The following is a 22,727-nucleotide window of genomic DNA, read 5'->3' on the forward strand; positions in this document are numbered from 1 at the left end:
AGGGCCAGCACAGTAACTTAAAACTTGCTGTTTGCCCATGAGTAGCAAATTTCTGACGATAAATAGGAGGCATTGCAGTATTTACTTTGTCAGCTTGATACTATAAATGTCGATCCTTAAAAGATGACGTAAGAAAATATTTCAGTCCTTGCATTTTGTGTACTTGCCTTACACGCTTGCCTTCATCACATTTGTAGGGGGGAAACTGACTGGGTCACCAGCAAAATGAATACTGAGTGACAACCAGACATTCTACATAGCACAAGAATAATTTTATGCATGAGAAGTAGCTGGGTGAAACTGGGAGGTTCATTAAATTGAGTCAAAGAGCATAAATTATTGAAATAAGAATTAGTTATCGAACAGACTATATAACCCCGAATTTAACAGCAAAAGAGAGGCCTCCAATACTTATTGAAAGTTCAGTTTTAATCTCTAGACGACTAAAACAATTTCTTCAATGGCAATGTTAAAAAGTAATAAGCGTAAATGTTGTCTGACATCTGAGGCCAAATACTAACTATGAACGCTTGATGAAATTGATGTAGAATTCTGAGCTATCACGGTAATTACCACCACGGAAAAGGTAATCTGAACACTGCTGGAACAACATATTTGAACAAATTAACAAATTACTTGATGGGACTGGTTCCATTCTGGTAGGCACTGCAAATGATTTAGTCTTTATTCTCACACAGTTCATACAATTCCGTTGCTGGCATCCTGCACAATCCAAATCCCGCGCCACCCCATCAGAACAAATGGAATACAGGTGGTGGAGGAGGGGAGGGAGGAGACGAGACAGACAAGGTTTGCGCATCGCTGTGCTATAATCGTTTGTGGGGTAGAACTCACCACGCTCTCTGAAAAGACCGGCATGCTGTTGCAACTGATTCTCGTGCAACCACAGTTCTGCTTCGTTGCTGTGACTAGCGGCATCCTGAGCGAACACACACATTAAAAGTTTCGTGAGCGAAAGGGAACAAGCGAGGCACAGCAGCAGACCCACCACCACCATGGGCCAGGGCCCGTGCCCGGGCCCTTGCTGCATACTTCAGTCACCGCAGCGGTAACAGACGCTAGTCATCACGACCCGGCGTTTCACTGGCATTTGAACGCGCACCTTACTAGCAACGCAGGCCGACAGTTCGCTCGCGATCACGGCAACAAATCTACTGTTTTATTCCCCCTCACGACAGGGATTTGCATCAGCGTAGCAGCTGCAGCGTACTGTGAAAGTGCTGCCATCTCTATTTGACAGTTGCATACTGAGTGAAATAAGCAAAGACTTTACACATGGGTACCCGAGAGAGAAGTCACGGACTGTCAACGATGTTAAGCTACAGAGATAAATAAGTTCTTCATCAACAGAATAATTAAAAAACTATGTAGATATACTTTATATTTACAAAATATTCTATTCGTTAAAAGTCTCACTGATCTCAGCACACTGTACAATGAGAAGTGCGGATATATTTATAGTCATTATCATTTTTTCTAATTTAAACGATTTTAGTCAGAATTACTTCAAATAATGTAAAGTGAAAGGAAAATAATAAGATATGAGTTTTAGATACCCATATGTTGCCAAAACTAGTTATTCCCTCGCTGATAGTGTCAACAGGGTATGGTCGATTTCAGGAGGGTCGATTCTGCACAGTAGTGTACACACTGTCGTTCAAGGTTATGTTGTCGCAAAGAGGTTTACGTGGACTGTCTACTTTCTCATATTCATGGTTGTTCAGTGAAGGAGAGGCGTGTGTAAACAGTGTATTACCGTCCCTTAAGCGGGAACCCAGTGTGCATTTTGCACCTCTACTGTGTTAAATAATGGCGTACGCAGGTCAGATGGTCAGTCGTGAATTCCTGTGGGACATTTTTCAAAGGTACGTAACAGCAGGTGTTATCTGCTATCCTTGACAGTAAGTTCCCTCACGAAAACGTGATAGATGAGTCAGTGTCACAGCTCGACGTACGTTGGTGACAGGATCCTTCCATGGCGTATTACTTCAATTCACAAATGCCTAGTAGGGAATTCCTGTGGGAAGCTTTCAGGAGGTACAGACAATTTTGCAGTTGTTTTTGTACTTATAAGAACTACAAATTCTGTTGTTATAATGGATAAGAGCATATAATCGCGGCTGAGGGCGTGATTGTAATGTAAAGAAACAAGTTCTGCCCAGAACTAAGTTCTAATTTTGATATAAATGACTGTCGCTTTTTATTTCTCATATTGCGGTGGACGCTTCGTACATCGTGTAGTAATTGTTTGCATGTCGTTAAAGATGTATGAGATAGTGAAAAAAAACATGTTCATCAGTAAGCTACCTCTTACAAAACTCTGAACATGTCAGTAGTTAAAAAGTCTGACAATTTCAAATGTATTGTTATTATTGGAATGTTAACTGTTTGATTGCCCATGAATCACATCCAGTATCGTACTGTGTTGTATGTATAGCCAAGTTTCCAAGTTAGTCACAATATTATTTAAGTATGCCCACGTACTAGTCATTTAAGAACCTTGCTTGTAGAAGTATAATTTCCTAAAGTTTATGCAACTTTCAGGTTCATAGGGAAAGCGAAAAAAGATGTATTGTCAGCCATAAGTAAACAAAGGGAAAAAAAGTGCCACACAACTTCCAAAGGGGGGGGGGGGGAGGGGAGTTTTGTTGCTGCATCGCCCTTGCCAGCCAAGTAAAAACACTTTTGCAGCTTTACTTGATGACAATCACTGATAAGTTTTCTCTGCCACAAGTTCTGTGCATACTGCAGTGATCAGTATTGGACACAGATGCCGTGAACAAAACTCAGCTTTTCGGGCAGTACTCTCCATTGACATGCGGAGCAGTAAGGTTAGGGCACTTATAGTCGACACGTTAAGAGAATTTTTTCCTACTTTTTAATATTATGGCCATGCTATTAAATAATTATGGGTTCTAAAATTATTTTCTGGGACTTCAGAGTCTCAGCTTTCATCTAAAATATCATGTCTTGTAAAAATGAAATTGTGTGTTTTTCTAAAATAATTGGAAAGTGAGCCCTTGAATAGCACCTAAAATAGACACCCTAAAATGGCCGTGCTCCTAAAGTTGACGATATCCCCAAAATTAGACAAGGATGGAAAGAAAACTGCAATGCTAGTCACACCCAATTATTTTATTATTATTTAAGTTTAACTGCAAACATTTACAGTATGTGTAAATCTCCTGAAGTACATGTAAATATAGTCCTTAAAAATTAAAGTTCCTTACCAAATTATTGATTATCTTTTAAACTGACGAATAAAAGCAACTGAAAATTCAGAAAGGAGCTTACTGCTGAAAATTAATGTTTACAAAAGAATGTCAGAAACCAATGTATGACCTACTTTTCTTTTACATTAAGCAACTTTTTGAAAACATATTTGATTTTTTCCTCCATCACTGGCAGTTCATGCAACTGTACATAATCAATTATTTGATGGTGAGAGATAAAGGAAATATCAGTTTCATTTGCTAAAAACTCTGTCTTACTTATATCAGTACTTTTCAGTCCCATAACTTTTATCAGATCTTATGACACCTCTTGAACAATGCAAAGGTAACTGAAGAGTGACGTATTTCATTTTCCTCCAACAAATTTTTGCAATGATAAAATCCCCTCCTTTCACATTCTTTTCACTGGTACTTTCTAATGACATTTCATCAGAATCTTGTTCATACAATTCTGAGTCACTGTCCATTAATGGAACTTCAGTCTCATCTGAATCAGACACCATCACTTTCTTTTTTCCTTTCGTGGCTAGTCTTTCTTCCCTCTTCTTTTGTTGAATAATTTTCTTGTCCTCTGTAGCCTTCTTCCTTTCTTGTTTCTCCATTTCTAGTTTGTTTTTCATTTCCTCCATTTTTAGGAAGTAATCTATCATTTGAGGAATTTTTTCTCTTCTTCTCGTTCCTCTAGTTGAAGCACTACGACTAGGCCAAAACAAAGCTTTTGTAAAGGGTGATGGTACAAATCCTGCACTAATGGTTGATCTCGGCTCATTTATTGTCATTATGGCTTTTTGTGGAGTGCTAAGTTCTAGAAGTGTCACTGACTGTGTTGTATTTCCCACTTCTTGAAGTTGAGAAGGTTGTTCTGGTGATGAAGCCTGAGGCAAGCTCAGCAAGGCATCCTGTGGTGCAGATGATGGTGCTGGTGAGGTTGCTTGCTGAGACAGATTATGTATAGCTTGTCGACTTATTTTCTTCCAAAGGTTATAAAGGGACAAATCTTCTGCACAACCTGTCCAGTCTCCCTTATTTTCCACGAAAGTTCATGGTCTCTCTGGTCCAATTTGATCTTCGAGCCAAGCTGTGTGCTCTTTCAACTGGGACTCTGGGATTGCTGTTTTTGTTGTTGCCACTTGTGGCTTAGTTACATCTAATTCTGGAACTAAAACAGCTTCTGCATTCCAGGGAAATAATCCACATTTACAGAACCCATTCTGGAGGATCTCGGCCGTTACACAATCTAGAACTGAACTGAGCACATGTGCAAAGTTGCAAAGTTTTGTTTATTTAAGTGTCAGTTCTCCATGCGCCATTCTTGCACTTTTTGCTTCCAACACGTTTTTAGAGTACGGAACACAGCAACATCCATAGGTTGCAACATGTGTGTTGCATTTGGATATAGGGCCACTTTTTCAGTGCCCTTCTCTGCACTAAACTGACTCAGGGACAGTGACAAGTGTGTTGTATGGCCATCCAGAAACAAAACAATTGTAAACTGAAATCCTTTCTTTACAAACAATAAGTAGAAAATGTTGGCAGTATACTCATAGAAATTTTCATGGTTCATCCACCCACTTTCTGAATGCCCAATGGCCCATTCCTTTGGTACTGCTGTGGCTACAGCTGCTGGTATTCTGGTGTACCTGAAAGAAAATGTTCAGAATGTAAACTAGGCTTGTTAGAGAATACAGATAGAAAAATTAATAAACAGGTAAAAGTATTTACTTAAATACAATCATTGGTGGAACAAGTTCCCCAACAGCATTTCCCATAATGATTGTTTTTATGTTCTCCTTTTCATCATTTCCAGCCCCTTGATACACTGTTTTCGATCCTTGTTCAGCCAGAACCTTTCCACCCTTTGGATTGAGGAAGAAGGAAGTTTCGTCTCTATTAAAAATTCTACTTGGGTCCTCAAACACTGAAATTAGCTCCCTCTCCTCAAAATAACTATGAACCTCCTTAAACCAAAATTTAATATTATCTTGAGTGGCATTTCTTCGGCTTGTAGTTAAATTTTGGTAAATTCTTGAGCTTAAATCGTGATGTCTTTGCATAAAGCCATTGTACTATTTCTTACTGGCAAAAGACTCTTTTACTTTAAACTTTAATTCGTCAGCCAATTTTCTAGCAGAATACGACGACGTCTGTTTCGAAACTGGGAACCCTCTTTTCCCCTTCATTATTACCCACTCAGCTAGCAAATTTTCCTGATCTGCTGAAAATGCTGTAGACACTCTTACCCTTGGAATCCCAAATTGTTTTGAAGCATAAGAATAGCTCATTCCACGGTTCACTGCATCGATGGCCTCCATCAAAGACTCTTGTGAGTATTGTTGATACTTCTTTGGACCCATGTTTCCGGAAAAAAAAGTTAAAAATAACAATTATTTAGAATACTGATAATAGAAAATAAAAGATTTAAAATTATCAGATACCACTCCCAAATTAGACACTTGAATACCTAAAGTTGACACACTATGTCAATTATGGGTTCTAAGTGACATAGCTTAATAAAACTAATACAATTATGAACAGCGTTAAAGTTACTTTCAGATACAATCTAAAACTCAAGTTGTAATAGGAAACCTAAAGTTGACACCCCTGTCATATTTAACATTATGTTAATTTAAAAGAACCAATTGTTGACATACTTGTGAATGCTTAAAGTACTAATTTTATCCCACACTCAACAAAACAAAGGCAATAATAGTCTTTTCAGTAACACAAAAGAATTAAAATTAATCTAACATATGCAGAAAGAAGTTGAAACACACTGAGTGAAACTTACCTGCTTGCAATTTCCTTAAGGTTTGCTTCTTACTTCTGTCTGCAGTGCAGGCCATAACAAATGTAGCTTTCCACTCCCAAAACCACGATGCTTTCTCTGTGACTTCGTAGATACCACGGTTAAACAATATATAACAACAATGTATGTTAAAAGCACAGCCTTCTATATTACTTCATTTCCTTATTTCGAACATTTTAAAATTTTATGTCAACTTTAGGTGACCTGTCAACCATAAGTGCTCTTAAATGCAGTGTATGCAACACCACTTTTTGCCTACTAACCTAATCTTCAGTGGTAATGGTTCCAGTGATTGTTGCTCTCAAATCTTACAAAATGTAAAATGTGGTGTCTGACATGCAATATTACAAATCTGTATGGTGAACCAGAACTTCAATCTAGACTGTTATGTTTTGCTGGCAGCGCCTGATTGACTGAGTTTGGAAGAAGAGATGTACAGAGAGCCACAAGCTCTAAAGTTGTTCTCCAGAGTAGCTGAGTCACTAAGATCTTTTTCTACCTTTCCAAGTTAGTCACAGTTCAGCACACAGTCTTGTCAGAAAGTTTCAAATAGGTACACTTCCATATGTAGTGAAAGCTTTTTCAGTCGTAGCCTATGGTAGGTTATGGAACAATTTGGTAGTTGTCACACTCTAGGCTGGTGGTTGTAGTTGGGAAGTAGAATGTGCACTACTTCCAGTTCCGTACAGTCTGAGTGAAACATGGAATTGCCTTGTCCATGTCAGCATTAAGATATGTGTACAAGAGCGTGAAGATGTGTTGAAATTTGGTTTTTATTGTATTAGTATTATGCAGCAATACAAGTCAGTTGTCAACTTCATCTGCTGAATAACATTTTTCTGTATAGCATTTTAAAGTATAGACTGTTCCATCCATACACAAGTCTGTCTTCGTAAATGCATGGAACCTTAGTTTTTTAACCTTTATTCATTGGATTAAATCAATAAGAACTCTGACAGAACACACTGGAGACTTATTATAAAAAATTAATGTAATTAAAAAAAATAATCACACATCGGCATAATCAAATGCTGCTGTAAAGGGACTAGTCATTGCGATGCTGCATCACACTAAGCCAAAGAATGCAGACTATCTGCCAGTCTTCTAATTTGATTGCGTAAAATAGCTAATCACTGTTAAGTTAACAATAATAAGTTATTGTTGGCAAAAATGTAGTGGCATTCATTTAACGGCAGTCTCTGTGGATGATCAGCCTCTTATTTAATGATTTCATCTGAAAATAATTCAGTTCTTTCCCAAGGAATGCTAACCATGAAGTTGTAGTGAACATGAGGAAATGTTTGTAAACACTATTATGCTACCATAAATAGTTATTGGGAAGCCAGAAATAGAAAGTATTTTCTTGCATGGTGTAAGATTGAAAGTTTCACATGTTGCAGAAATAAATATTTGGGATGTAACCAATTATATTTGCATTTTTATGCATCCAGCATATTCAACATTACTTCCTCTACCTGCTTTGCCGCCCATCTGGAAATACAATATTTTTCATGCCATGTGGAGGCTCTCAACACCTGACTCTATTAACTTATGCTTCTCTTGATTTAAGCTAGTAAACAAGGGTAAGAGAACTAACCACTAAATTGCCTTCATACGCAGTGAAATGTGTGTGTACTCAAGGCTTATGGGAAGGGAGGTACCTAAAAGACAGTGCCTTTTTAAGACTTTTGAGACAGACTGAGATATTAACAATTGCTGATAAAGGAACTGCTGTAACAGGACTAGAAGATGCACAAATTAGGAAATAAGTTAGAGATTCTAGCTGTAGAAAAATAAACAGCTATGGAAAGGGGAGTTAGTACTGATGCTGGAATTGAGGAAAAGTTACACAGAATCTCTTTGATCCAGAAAGAGACAATGTTCAACTGCTTTAATCATAAGTTAAATTAAGTTATTGTGGTTTCATGTTGCAGTGGATTTGATGCTTCTGCATGCCTTTTCAGTTTTTGTGATTCCACAATTTCCCCCTCCCTACTCCTAAAATGTTGGTATTTCCAGTTCCATTACAAAACTGTTCTGTTGAAACTGTAGCTCTATTTTTTGCAGTCAGTTCAGTGTTTAGACTGTAGAATCTCTCATATAAACATGTGTTGGAAATTATTTTTTGTCAGTAGCTGCAGTACACGTGATATTTTTGAGAATGTGATACATCTACATCTATACTCTCTGCAAACCACTGTTACTTGCAGAGCAGAGGGTACGTCCCATTGCACAAGGCATTAGAGCATTTTTGCAAAAATGCTTGCTTTAACACTTGTGTGCACATTGTAATTCGACTAATCATGTCTTCGTGATCCCTATTAGAGCAATATACAGAGAATTGTAGTATGTTCCAAGATTCACCACTTAAAAGTGGGTCTAGAAACTTTGTAAGTAGGCTTTTGTAGAGTAGTTTGTGTTTATCTTAAAGTGTCTGCCAGTTCAGTTCTTTCAGTCTTTGTGACTATCTCCTATGGGCACAAATAAACCTGTGACCATTCTTGCTGCCCTTATTTTTAGCTGTTCAATATCCTCTGTTAGTCCTGGTTGATAAGGGTCCCACACACTTGAGCAATATTCCAGGAAGGGTCGCATGAGTGGTTTTCAAGTCTCTTAGATAGATCTACCAGTGAACTGGAGTTAATAATTAATAGTAAATATCGCAATAAAGTAACACAATTTTCAGTAGAAAACGGTGATCACTTTATTTTAAAACACACAATTTTTATTTATAATGCACTGTCTATGACTCTGCTTGCAGTAATTTTTTGTGGCGAGTGTGTCAAATGTCCAAGTTTTGTCATGATATTGAATTATAGGCCTATTAAGTTTTTGGCAGCAATGCAACAGCGACCCTTCATATAAATACCATTGTAAGAGCAATAAAATCTTATCAGTCATTTTGGAAGTATGTCCATGATAAATCGGCAAGTAGTCTCCTGTCTTGTAGTGACATGATGGTGGATCATGATTAGCTCTTTCAGATAAGCATTGGTGGCCGTAGAAATTTGAAGGTGCTAATCATATGATGCAACAGCTAATGTGCTTCACTGCTGACTGCTCAGAGCGCAATTCACCTACAGAAACCCCTGGTGGACATTGTCAGCACCTGTAAATCAAATGTGCTGACTTCTGTGTTGGACCAAATCTCAAATGAAAAAACTCTGTCGTGTTAGGTGCATCTTACATCTATATAGTAACTGTGTGGCTCAGTGACTGGTGCAAGTCTTTCAATTGGACACCACTTCTGCGACTGGCATATACCAACTTAATCTACCAGTGAAAGTGGCTCTGCTGTTTAATGTGGAATCCAAACAGTGTATTGTTATTGCCGTATCTTCACATCATTCACAGGTTAAAGGTAGACTGAAATACTCCATGGTCTGAGTGGGATTCAGTGCCACAACATTTTGGTTTCCAAGCAAGCACTCTACCACTTGGCCACCATCCCAATATTTTACATATTAACTGCATCGGATGTAAAGGTGCCAGCACTGATGTAATGTGATGTATGTAAACTACATGTGTTTGTGTAATCAATACTGAAATGTGATAATTATGATCTGTAAAACCTAAGACAGTGCACTAATGGAACTTAGTGGCAAAAACTGTGCACTGGACTAGGACTCAAACCCAGGATCTTTGCCTTTCGTGAGCAAGTGCTCCACCAACTGAGCTACTAGACCACAACTCGCAACCTATCCTCACAGCTTTACTTCAGCCAGTACTTAATCTCCTACCATCCAAAGTGGGAGATGAGGTACGGATGGAAGTAAAGCTGTGAGGACAGGTAGAGAGTTGTGCTCCAGTTGCTGACTTCATAGAGCACTTTCCCATCAAAGGCAAAGACCCTGGGTTTGAGTCCCAGTCAAGTGCAAAACTTTCGTCTGCCAGAAAGTTTTGTATCAGCGAACACTACTGCAGAGTGAAAATTTCATTCATTGTACTAATGTTCGAAGAAAATGAAATTATTTTACCAATTCAGTTCCTCAAAATCCACTGAGAAACTGCATTTTTCTTTTTTCTTTCCCATGCAAGATCAGAAACAGTAGTTTTCTTTTTGCTGTGTAAAAAGTGTGAAGTTGACTGAAAAATGAACTCCAGCAGTTAATATAGCTCTCCTTCATTTACATACAAATGTTTTTACACCAATAAAATCAGAAAATTCATTTCTTCATGTGCTGCAGCAACTGCATCGAAACTGCTAATTAATATATCTGCCCAGAACATCAGATGATCTCTGATGATTACCACTGCTAATGACACCTTAGGGAACACACCATAATTCATATCAGTTGCTTCAACATAATTTGATGGTTGATAGCCGCTTGCTTGTACCGCCTAACACTACAATTAAAGGTTCGTTGTAATGTCACTTCCACTGCACCGATTGCCTCCACCATGACTTCCCAGGCTCTGCTGAGACCAAATGTTAATAATTAATTCTAGCATTACAGCACGCACATACACACTGAGGTGATGAAAGTCATGGGATAGCGATATGCACATATAGAGATAGCGGTAGTATTGTGTACACAGGTTTTAAAAAGGCAGTGCATTGGTAGAGCTATCATTTGTGCTCAGGTGATTCATGTGAAAAGCTTTCCACATGACTATGGCCACATGATGGGAATTTAGACGTTGCACGCAGAATGGTAATTGAAGCTAGATGCATGGGACACTCCATTTTGGAAAGTGTTAGGTAACTAAATATTCCAAGATCCGCAGTGTCAAGAGTGCTCCGAAAATGCCAAATTTCAGACCTTGCATCTCACCATGGACAACGTAGTGGCCAATGGCTTTCACTTAATGAGTGAGAGCGGTGGCATTTGCATAATGTTGTCAGTGCTAACAAATAAGCAACACTGTGTGAAAGAACCGCAGAAATGAATGTGGGACATGCGACAAGGTTGTCAGTTACGACAGTGCGCCAAAATGTCACGTTAATGGGCTATGGCAGCAGATGACTGATGAGACTGCCTTTGCTAACAGCACGACCTTGCCTGCAGTGCCTGTCCTGGCTCATGAACTTATAGGTTGGACCCTGGATGACTGGAAAGCCACGGTGTGGTCAGGTGTGTCTTTGATTTCAGTTGGTAAGAGCTGATGGTAGGGTTACTGTGTGATCTTGGAGACCATTCTCAGCCATTCATGGACTTCATGTTCCCAAACTGACATTTTTATGTATGACAATGTGCCATATCACTGGGCCACAGTTGTTTGTGATTGGTTTGAAGAACATTCTGGACAATTCGAAAAATGAATTAGCTACCCAGAACACCCAACATGAATCTCGTCGAACATTTATGGGACATAATTGAGAGACTTGCTGGTGCACTATCTCATGGCTTTAGAAGCAGCATGGCTTAGTATTTCTGCAGGGGACTTCCAATGACTTGAGTCCATGACACATGGAGTTACTGCACTATGCTGTGCAAAAGGAGGTCTGGCACAATATTAGGAGGCATCCCATGACTTTTGTCACCTCAGTGTACTTACACAGAGAATTAGTTACATATAATTTGTTCTTGCGTAGCAGTTCCAGTTTGGAATAGTTTGCTTGTGTTAAATTTTTCCCCATGGGGTGTGTTATTGGTTCCCCCAGTCTTCTTTCATTCCCCCCCCCCCCCCCCCAAATGCTTAATCCAGTTTAACAGTATTCATAGTTGTTGACTCCTCAATTAGGCTATCACAAAAACTACCAGTCAGTTAACAAACACATGGTGTTTTAAAGAAGGAAAATTGTTCTCTGCTCTACTCCAGAAGTGCCATCTCTTACACTGTATGTATTTTCCTGCAGTGATGGGAAACATGGAGTTGTCTGACCTGTGTATGGTCTATTACTTTTGTAAGGAGAGGGAATGTGAAGCCCTGATGTATCATGCTGTCCATACAGTGTAATATTTTGCAGGTAGCTACAAAATGGTCTTGGTAATACCCGTTTCAGTCAATGCTCTCGTGATTCTTGCAGAGGCCTCACTGGTGTTAGGTATGAAGAAAATCTTCAGTTACCTTACATTGATGTTATGCTAAGTATGAGTGCCTACTTAGATTTTCTGTCTTATAATTGTTGGAAGCAAACTTTTCTTTCAAGTTGTCCATGACTAGATTGTCACAGTAATAACTCTGTGCTGTACCATCATCATAGGATACACTCTATCTTTTGCCAAATAATATCAGTTAGTTGCCAAAAGATTCATATTCATGTGCTATAATCCATTTCACAGTGTGTCAACAGGGTTTCGTCTCTACAAAGACATACAGAAACAAGAAGCAACTGTTATGTGTGACCTCTATGAGTTGTGTGTCATAGTGAGACCATGTCTGTGCTTCTCCACAAAATTGACTAAAAGGAGAAAATGACAGCTGTCTCAATTCTCAATTGTTCCAGCTCACAAGAAAATGAAGGAAAAAAGAAAAAAAAATCAATTTAATAATGGAGGTAACTGGTCATTTGTGTCATCATAAGAGTTTGTGAAACATTTGAAACTACTAATACTAACACCACCTTGTCCATATGGTTTTCCAGAGGTACACAACAAGAATTTGTTGTTAAGATGCTTAGTGCTATTGAGTCATGAACGTAGATGCTTGATAAATGTCTGCTCACCATGCAGAGTGTGTGTGTATGGATCACTGCTATGAGCGTATTAGAAGTTAGGCATGATGATACGCTGTTCATCAGTTTTTCTCCAAGGTACATTACTTTTACTGGAACACGTTGAAACCCTACTTGTGAAGTCATTCTGTTTTGCTTAACAGTTTCCCGTCTCATTATGGCAACTAATATGACAAATAGCTAGCTGTTGTCACCTATAACTACATGTTTCTGGCTAAGAGAATTAGAATAATTCACACTAAGAACACCATTTTACCCTCTTTCACAGATGTGTTGATGGTATGTTTGTGGTGTGGCTACTTGGTGAGGTGTCTCAAGATTAATTTCCGAATCATCTAAACAAGATTCATAAATGTTTATGTATGTATCCATGACAAATGTTGAGCCATAGTTTCCTTTTATTTTTCACTCATAGATGTTGTTGTTGTTGTTGTTGTTGTTGTTGTTGTTGTTGTTGTCCTCAGTCCTGAGACTGGTTTGATGCAGCTCTCCATGCTGCTCTATCCTGTGCAAGCTTCATCTCCCAGAATCTACTGCAACCTTCATCCTTCTGAATCTGCTTAGTGTATTCATCTCTTGGTCTCCCTCTACGATTTTTACCCTCCACGCTGCCCTCCAATACTAAATTGGTGATCCCTTGATGCCTCAGAACATGTCCTACCAACCGATCCCTTTTTCTGGTCAAGTTGTGCCACAAACTTCTCTTCTCCCCAATCCTATTCAATACTCCCTCATTAGTTACGTGATCTACCCATCTAATCTTCAGCATTCTTCTGTAGCACCACATTTCGAAAGCTTCTATTCTCTTCTTGTCCAAACTATTTGTCGTCCATGTTTCACTTCCATACATGGCTACACTCCATACAAATACTTTCAGAAATGACTTCCTGAAACTTAAATCTATACTCGATGTTAACAAATTTCTCTTCTTCAGAAACCCTTTCCTTGCCATTGCCAGTCTACATTTTATATCATCTCTACTTCAACCATCATCAGTTATTTTGCTACCCAAATAGCAATACTACTTTACTATTTTAAGTGTCTCATTTCCTAATCTAATTCCCTCAGCATCACCCGACTTAATTCGACCACATTCCATTATCCTCGTTTTGCTTTTGTTGATGTTCATCTTATATCCTCCTTTCAAGACACTGTCCATTCCATTCAACTGCTCTTCCAAGTCCTTTGCTGTCTCTGACAGAATTACAATGTCATCGGCGAACCTCAAAGTTTTTATTTCTTCTCCATGGATTTTAATACCTACTCCAAATTTTTCTTTTGTTTCCTTTACTGCTTGCTCAATATACAGATTGAACAACATCGGGGAGAGGCTACAACCCTGTCTCACTCCCTTCCCAACCACTGCTTCCCTTTCATGCCCCTCAACTCTTATAACTGCCATCTGGTTTCTGTACAAATTGTAAATAGCCTTTCGCTCCCTGTATTTTACCCCTGCCATCTTTAGAATTTGAAAGAGAGTATTCCAGTCAACATTGTCAAAAGCTTTCTCTAAGTCTACATATGCTAGAAACATAGGTTTGCCTTCCCTTAATCTTTCTTCTAAGATAAGTCGTAAGGTCAGTATTGCCTCACGTGTTCCAGTGTTCCTACGGAATCCAAACTGATCTTCCCCGAGGTTGGCTTCTACTAGTTGTTCCATTCGTCTGTAAAGAATTTGTGTTAGTATTTTGCAGCTGTGACTTATTAAACTGATAGTTGGGTAGTTTTCACATCTGTCAACACCTGCTTTCTTTGGGATTGGAGTCACTATATTCTTCTTGAAGTCTGAGGGTATTTCGCCTGTTTCATACATCTTGCTCACCAGATGGTAGAGTTTTGTCAGGACTGGCTCTCCCAAGGCTGTCAGTAGTTCTAATGGAATGTTATCTACTCCCGGGGCCTTGTTTCGACTCAGGTCTTTCAGTGCTCTGTCAAACTCTTCACGCAGTATCATATCTCCCATTTCATCTTCATCTACATCCTCTTCCATTTCCATAATATTGTCCTCGAGTACATCGCCCTTGTGTAGGCCCTCTATACATATACTCCTTCCACCTTTCTGCTTTCCCTTCTTTGCTTAGAATCTGAGCTCTTGATATTCATACAAGTCGTTCTCTTATCTCCTAAGGTCTCTTTAAATTTCCTGTAGGCAGTATCTATCTTACCCCTAGTGACATAAGCCTCTACATCCTTACATTTGTCCTCTAGCCATCCCTGCTTAGCCATTTGGCACTTCCTGTCGATCTCATTTTTGAGACGTTTGTATTCCTTTTTGGCTGCTTCATTTACTACATTTTTATATTTTCTCCTTTCATCAATTAAATTCAATATTTCTTCTGTTACCCAAGGATTTCTACTAGCCCTTGTCTTTTTACCTACTTGATCCTCTGCTGCCTTCACTACTTCATCCCTCAAAGCTACCCATTCTTCTTCTACTGTATTTCTTTCCCCCATTCCTGTCAATTGTTCCCTTATGCTCTCCCTGAAACTCTGTACAACCTCTGGTTCTTTAAGTTTATCCAGGTCCCATCTCCTTAAATTCCCACCTTTTTGCAGTTTCATCAGTTTTAATCTACAGGTCATATCCAATAGATAGTGGTCAGAGTCCACATCTGCCCCTGGAAATGCCTTACAATTTAAAACCTGGTTCCTAAATCTCTGTCTTACCATTATATAATCTACCTGATACCTTTTAGTATCTCCAGGGTTCTTCCATGTATACAACCTTCTTTCATAATTCTTAAACCAAGTGTTAGCTATGATTATGTTGTGCTCTGTGCAAAATTCTACCAGGCAGCTTCCTCTTTCATTCCTTAGCCCCAATCCATATTCACCTACTAAGTTTCCTTCTCTCCCTTTTCCTACACTCGAATTCCAGTCACCCATGACTATTAAATTTCCGTCTCCCTTCACTATCTGAATAATTTCTTTTATTTCATCATACATTTCTTCAATTTCTTCGTCATCTGCAGAGCTAGTTGGCATATAAACTTGTACTACTGTAGTAGGCATGGGCTTTGTGTCTATCTTGGCCACAATAATGCGTTCACTATGCTGTTTGTAGTAGTTTACCCGCATTCCTATTTTCCTATTCATTATTAAACCTACTCCTGCATTACCCCTATTTGATTTTGTGTTTATTACCCTGTAGTCACCTGACCAGAAGTCTTGTTCCTCCTGCCACCGAACTTCACAAATTCCCACTATATCTAACTTTAACCTATCCATTTCCCTTTTTAGATTTTCTAATCTACTTGCCCGATTAAGGTATCTGACATTCCACGCTCCGATCCGTAGAACGCCAGTTTTCTTTCTCCTGGTAACGACATCCTCTTGAGTAGTCCCCGCCCGGAGATCCGAATGGGGGACTATTTTACCTGCGGAATATTTTACCCAAGATGACGCCAACATCATCTAATCATACAGTAAAGCTGCATGCCCTCGGGAAAATTACGGCTGTAGTTTCCCCTTGCTTTCAGCCGTTTGCAGTACCAGCACAGCAAGACTGTTTTGGTTATTGTTACAAGGCCAGATCAGTCAATCATCCAGACTGTTGCACTTGCAACTACTGAAAAGGCTGCTGCCCCTCTTCAGGAACCACACGTTTGTCTGGCCTCTCAACAGATACCCCTCCGTTGTGGTTGCACCTATGGTACGGCTATCTGTATCGCTGAGGCATGCAAGCCTCCCCACCCACGGCAAGGTCCATGGTTCATGGGGGGGCACTCATAGATTCCATTGAAGAAAATAAACTTTTCTCAGCTACACAGCATGGTTTCCGAAAATGTAAATCCACTGAGACAGCTATTATCGTTTCTTAAATGGGTCTTTAAATGCATGAGATAAAAAAGAACACATAGCAGCAATATTCCTAGATCTTTCAAAAGCATTTGACATCATTAACGTCATACATCTAACAGCTTAGAAAGCTAGAAAATGTTGGTGTCAGAGGCACAGCCTACGAGTGGGTGGAGTCATATCTACAAAACAGACGCGTAATAGTTGAAGTCTTGTACAAAGAAGGAAAAAATTTAACTTCCTATCAATCAGAAAAACAGTGTGTTAAATATGGTGTGCCGCAGGGTTCTATAATGGGACCAATCTTGTTCTTGCATTTTGTAAATGACCTGGAACCATCCAGTCCTAACTATAAGTACATTAAATATGCTAACGATACAAATGTACTTATCGAAGGAAAGACCCCAGAAGAGCTCCAAAATGAAATAAAAAAGAGCACTTCACATGTATCAGAATGGTTCGCAATGAACAACTTAATAAACACACATTAAACAAACACTATGCATCTACACACAGTGCAGAATAAACAGCCTTTAACTGCAGCCACAGAACTGTTAGGCAAAGGACTTGAAATTGTAAATAGCACCAAATTTTTGGGAGTTTGGATCCAAGATGACCTAAGATGGCAGAAACACACACAAGACCTATGTAGTAAATTAAATACCATTTGTTACAGTATAAAAATTCTTGCTGGACGCACATCAATACAAGCCATAAAAAATGTGTACTATGCCCAAACAGAATCACTACTAAGATATGGTTTAATTTGCTGGGGAAATTCACCACCCAGCAAATGCTGTTTTATTGCACAAAAAAGAATTATAAGAGCCACGGAAGGCTCAGCACCTCGATCTTCATGCAAACCCTCATTTAAAAAGCTTCATATTCTTCCATTACCATACCTATATATCCTAGAAACAATAATATATATATATAAAATAGAGGGAAACATTCCACGTGGGAAAATACATCTAAAAACACAGATGATGTGACTTACCGAACGAAAGTGCTGGCAGGTCGATAGACACACAAACATACACATGAAATTCAAGCTTTCGCAACAAACTGTTTCCTCGTCAGGAAAGAGGGAAGGAGAGGGAAAGACGAAAGGATGTGGGTTTTAAGGGAGAGGGTAAGGAGTCATTCCAATCCCGGGAGCGGAAAGACTTACCTTAGGGGGAAAAAAGGACAGGTATACACTCGCGTACACACACACATATCCATCTGCACATACACAGACACAGGCAGACATTTGTAAAGGCAAAGAGTTAGGGCAGAGATGTCAGTCGAGGCGGAAGTACAGAGGCAAAGATGTTGTTGAAAGACAGGTGAGGTATGAGCGGCGGCAAATTGAAATTAGCGGAGATTGAGGCCTGGCGGATAACGAGAAGAGAGGATATACTGAAGGGCAAGTTCCCATCTCCGGAGTTCTGACAGGTTGGTGTTAGTGGGAAGTATCCACATAACCCGGACGGTGTAACACTGTGCCAAGATGTGCTGGCCGTGCACCAAGGCATGTTTAGCCACAGGGTGATCCTCATTACCAACAAACACTGTCTGCCTGTGTCCATTCATGCGAATGGACAGTTTGTTGCTGGTCATTCCCACATAGAAAGCTTCACAGTGTAGGCAGGTCAGTTGGTAAATCACGTGGGTGCTTTCACACGTGGCTCTGCCTTTGATCGTGTACACCTTCCGGGTTACAGGACTGGAGTAGGTGGTGGTGGGAGGGTGCATGGGACCGGTTTTACACCGGGGGTGGTTACAAGGGTAGGAGCCAGAGGGTAGGGAAGGTGGTTTGGGGATTTCATAGGGATGAACTAAGAGGTTACGAAGGTTAGGTGGACGGCGGAAAGACACTTTCGGTGGAGTGGGGAGGATTTCATGAAGGATGGATCTCATTTCAGGGCAGGATTTGAGGAAGTCGTATCCCTGCTGGAGAGCCACATTCAGAATCTGATCCAGTCCCGGAAAGTATCCTGTCACAAGTGGGGCACTTTTGGGGTTCCTCTGTGGGAGGTTCTGGGTTTGAGGAGATGAGGAAGTGGCTCTGGTTATTTTCTTCTGTACCAGGCCGGGAGGGTAGTTGCATGATGCGAAAGCTGTTTTCAGGTTGTTGGTGTAATGGTTCAGGGATTCTGGACTGGAGCAGATTCATTTGCCACGAAGACCTAGGCTGTAGGGAAGGGACCGTTTGATGTGGGAGGGGTGGCAGCTGTCATAATGGAGGTACTGTTGCTTGTTGGTGGGTTTGATGTGGACGGACGTGTGAAGCTGGCCATTGGACAGGTGGAGGTCAACGTCAAAGAAAGTGGCATGGGATTTGGAGTAGGACCAGGTGAATCTGATGGAACCAAAGGAGTTGAGGTTGGAGGGAAATTCTGCGAGTTCTTCTTCACTGTGAGTCCACATCATGAAGATGTCATCAATAAATCTGTACCAAACTTTGGGTTGGCAGGCCTGGGTAACCAAGAAGGCTTCCTCTAAGCGACCCATGAATAGGTTGGCATATGAGGGGGCCATCCTGGTGCCCATGGCTGTTCCCTTTAATTGTTGGTATGTGTGGCCTTCGAAAGTGAAGAAGTTGTGGTCAGGATGAAGCTGGCTAAGGTAATGAGGAAAGAGGTTTTTGGTAGGGTGGCAGGTGATCGGCGTGAATGGAAGTTCTCCATTGCAGCGAGGCCCTGGATGTGCGGAATATTTGTGTATAAGGAAGTGGAATCAATGGTTACAAGGATGGTTTACGGGGGTAACAGACTGGGTAGGGATTCCAGGCATTCGAGAAAGTGGTTGGTGTCTTTGATGAAGGATGGGAGACTGCATGTAATGGGTTGAAGGTGTTCATCTACGTAGGCAGAGGTACGTTCTGTGGGGGCTTGGTAGCCAGCTACAATGGGACGGCCGGGATGATTGGGTTTGTGAATTTTAGGAAGAAGGTAGAAGGTAGGGGTGCGGGGTGTCGGTGGGGTCAGGAGGTTGATGGAGTCAGGTGAAAGGTTTTGTCGGGGGCCTAAGGTTCTGAGGATTCCTTGAAGCTCCGCCTGGACATCAGGAATGGGATTACCTTGACAAACTTTGTATGTAGTGTTGTCTGAAAGCTGACGCAGTCCCTCAGCCACATACTCCCGACGATCAAGTGCCACGGTTGTGGAACCCTTGTCCGCCGGAAGAATGACGATGGATCAGTCAGCCTTCAGATCACGGATAGCCTGGGCTTCAGCAGTGGTGATGTTGGGAGTGGGATTAAAGTTTTTTAAGAAGGATTGAGAGGCAAGGTTGGAAGTCAGAAATTCCTGGAAAGTTTGGAGAGGGTGATTTTGAGGAAGAGGATGTGGGTCCTGCTGTGACAGGGGACGGAACTGTTCCAGGCAGGGTTCAATTTGGATAGTGTCTTGGGGAGTTGGACCATTAGGAGTAGGATTAGGATCATTTTTCTTTGTGGCAAAGTGATATTTCCAGCAGAGAACCTTCAGCCCCACTCCCAGATTCAACCAAACAGCCCTCGTCAAAGATTTACTGTCCTACACTCGTACTCTCTGCTGGAAATATCACTTTGCCTTGAAGAAAAATGATCCTAATCCTACTCCTAATGATCCAACTCCCCAAGACACTATCCAAATTGAACCCTGCCTGGAACAGTTCCGTCCCCCGTCACAGCAGGACCCACCTCCTCTTCCTCAAAATCACCCTCTCCAAACTTTCCAGGAATTTCTGACTTCCAACCTTGCCTCTCAATCCTTCTTAAAAAACTTTAATCCCACTCCCAACATCACCACTGCTGAAGCCCAGGCTATCCGTGATCTGAAGGCTGACTGATCCATCGTCATTCTTCCGGCGGACAAGGGTTCCACAACCGTGGTACTTGATCGTCGGGAGTATGTGGCTGAGGGACTGCGTCAGCTTTCAGACAACACTACATACAAAGTTTGTCAAGGTAATCCCATTCCTGATGTCCAGGCGGAGCTTCAAGGAATCCTCAGAACCTTAGGCCCCCGACAAAACCTTTCACCTGACTCCATCAACCTCCTGACCCCACCGACACCCCGCACCCCTACCTTCTACCTTCTTCCTAAAATTCACAAACCCAATCATCCCGGCCGTCCCATTGTAGCTGGCTACCAAGCCCCCACAGAACGTACCTCTGCCTATGTAGATGAACACCTTCAACCCATTACATGCAGTCTCCCATCCTTCATCAAAGACACCAACCACTTTCTCGAACGCCTGGAATCCCTACCCAGTCTGTTACCCCTGGAAACCATCCTTGTAACCATTGATGCCACTTCCTTATACACAAATATTCCGCACGTCCAGGGCCTTGCTGCGATGGAGCACTTCCTTTCACGCCGATCACCTGCCACCCTACCAAAAACCTCTTTCCTCATTACCTTAGCCAGCTTCATTCTGACCACAACTTCTTCACTTTCGAAGGCCACACATACCAACAATTAAAGGGAACAGCCATGGGCACCAGGATGGCCCCCTCGTACGCCAACCTATTCATGAGTCACTTAGAGGAAGCCTTCTTGGTTACCCAGGCCTGCCAACCGAAAGTTTGATACAGATTTATTGATGACATCTTCATGATGTGGACTCACAGTGAAGAAGAACTCCAGAATTTCCTCTCCAACCTCAACTCCTTTGGTTCCATCAGATTCACCTGGTCCTACTCCAAATCCCATGCCACTTTCCTTGACTTTGACCTCCATTATGACAGCTGCCACCCATTCCACATCAAACGGTCCCTTCCCTACAGCCTAGGTCTTCGTGGCAAGCGAATCTGCTCCAGTCCGGAATCCCTGAACCATTACACCAACAACCTGAAAACAGCTTTCGCATCCTGCAACTACCCTCCCGACCTGGTACAGAAGCAAATAACCAGAGCCACTTCCTCATCTCCTCAAACCCAGAACCCCAAAGGTGACAGGATACTTTCCGCGACTGGATCAGACTCTGAATGTGGCTCTCCAGCAGGGATACGACTTCCTCAAATCCTGCCCTGAAATGAGATCCATCCTTCATGAAATCCTCCCCACTCCACCAAGAGTGTCTTTCCGCCGTCCACCTAACCTTCGTAACCTCTTAGTTCATCCCTATGAAATCCCCAAACCACCTTCCCTACCCTCTGGCTCCTACCCTTGTAACCACCCCCGGTGTAAAACCGGTCCCATGCACCTTCCCACCACCACCTACTCCAGTCCTGTAACCCGGAAGGTGTACACGATCAAAGGCAGAGCCACGTGTGAAAGCACCCACGTGATTTACCAACTGACCTGCCTACACTGTGAAGCTTTCTATGTGGGAATGACCAGCAACAAACTGTCCATTCGCATGAATGGACACAGGCAGACAGTGTTTGTTGGTAATGAGGATCACCCTATGGCTAAACATGCCTTGGTGCACGGCCAGCACATCTTGGCACAGTGTTAAACCGTCCAGGTTATGTGGATACTTCCCACTAACACCAACCTGTCAGAACTCCGGAGATGGGAACTTGCCCTTCAGTATATCCTCTCTTCTCGTTATCTGCCAGGCCTCAATCTCCGCTAATTTCAATTTGCCGCCGCTCATACCTCACCTGTCTTTCAACATCATCTTTGCCTCTGTACTTCCGCCTCGACTGACATCTCTGCCCTAACTCTTTGCCTTTACAAATGTCTGCTTGTGTCTGTGTATGTGCGGATGGATATGTGTGTGTGTACGCGAGTGTATACCTGTCCTTTTTTCCCCCTAAGGTAAGTCTTGGAATGACTCCTTACCCTCTCCCTTAAAACCCAAATCCTTTCGTCTTTCCCTCTCCTTCCCTCTTTCCTGATGAGGCAACAGTTTGTTGCGAAAGCTTGAATTTCATGTGTATGTTTGTGTTTGTGTGTCTATCGACCTGCCAGCACTTTCGTTCGGTAAGTCACATCGTCTGTGTTTTAAGGCAATAAGTGGCATGCATAAATTCAAAACTGCAGTGAGTGTCTACTTGCTACAGAATTGCTACTACAGTGTTGATGAATTTTTATCTACAATGTAAATATGTGAAAAAATTTAAATAGTTTATACAATTAAGGCCAAAATAAGAAATGTGTACATGTAGATTTATCTGTGTATTATGTGTGGTCTATTACATATATGTGTGTGTCTGTATAATCAAGGCCGAAAGTATGAAATGTGTGCGTGTAAAATTTATTTCTGTATTTGTGAAATGTTTTCCCATGTGTTAGAGTTATATCGCTATATAGTGAAAACCATACAACAGTTT

General features: G+C 41.2%; 2 protein-coding genes across 3 annotated transcripts in view; one reads left to right on the forward strand and one right to left on the reverse strand.

The window, feature by feature from the left end:
- Positions 1-1,239, reverse strand: part of LOC124619611 (apoptosis-resistant E3 ubiquitin protein ligase 1) — a 656,004-nt gene extending 654,765 nt beyond the window's left edge. The window contains exon 1 of the mRNA XM_047146114.1: positions 856-1,239. Coding sequence (XP_047002070.1) covers positions 856-1,051 — 196 coding nt within the window. The 5' untranslated portion in view covers positions 1,052-1,239. The remainder of the gene's footprint in view (positions 1-855) is intronic.
- Positions 1,240-1,667: 428 nt separating this feature from the next.
- LOC124619427 (programmed cell death protein 6) overlaps positions 1,668-22,727 on the forward strand; it is a 46,673-nt gene continuing 25,613 nt past the window's right edge. The window contains exon 1 of one of the 2 annotated variants that reach the window (XM_047145802.1): positions 1,668-1,886. In XM_047145802.1, the coding sequence (XP_047001758.1) occupies positions 1,831-1,886 (56 nt within the window). In that variant the 5' untranslated portion in view covers positions 1,668-1,830. Of the gene's footprint in view, positions 1,887-1,935; positions 2,059-22,727 lie in introns of those variants that run through there. The other variant, XM_047145801.1, reaches the window with a different exon arrangement.

This window comes from Schistocerca americana, chromosome 6 (genome assembly GCF_021461395.2).
Source record: "Schistocerca americana isolate TAMUIC-IGC-003095 chromosome 6, iqSchAmer2.1, whole genome shotgun sequence".
Classification (NCBI taxonomy): domain Eukaryota; kingdom Metazoa; phylum Arthropoda; class Insecta; order Orthoptera; family Acrididae; genus Schistocerca; species Schistocerca americana.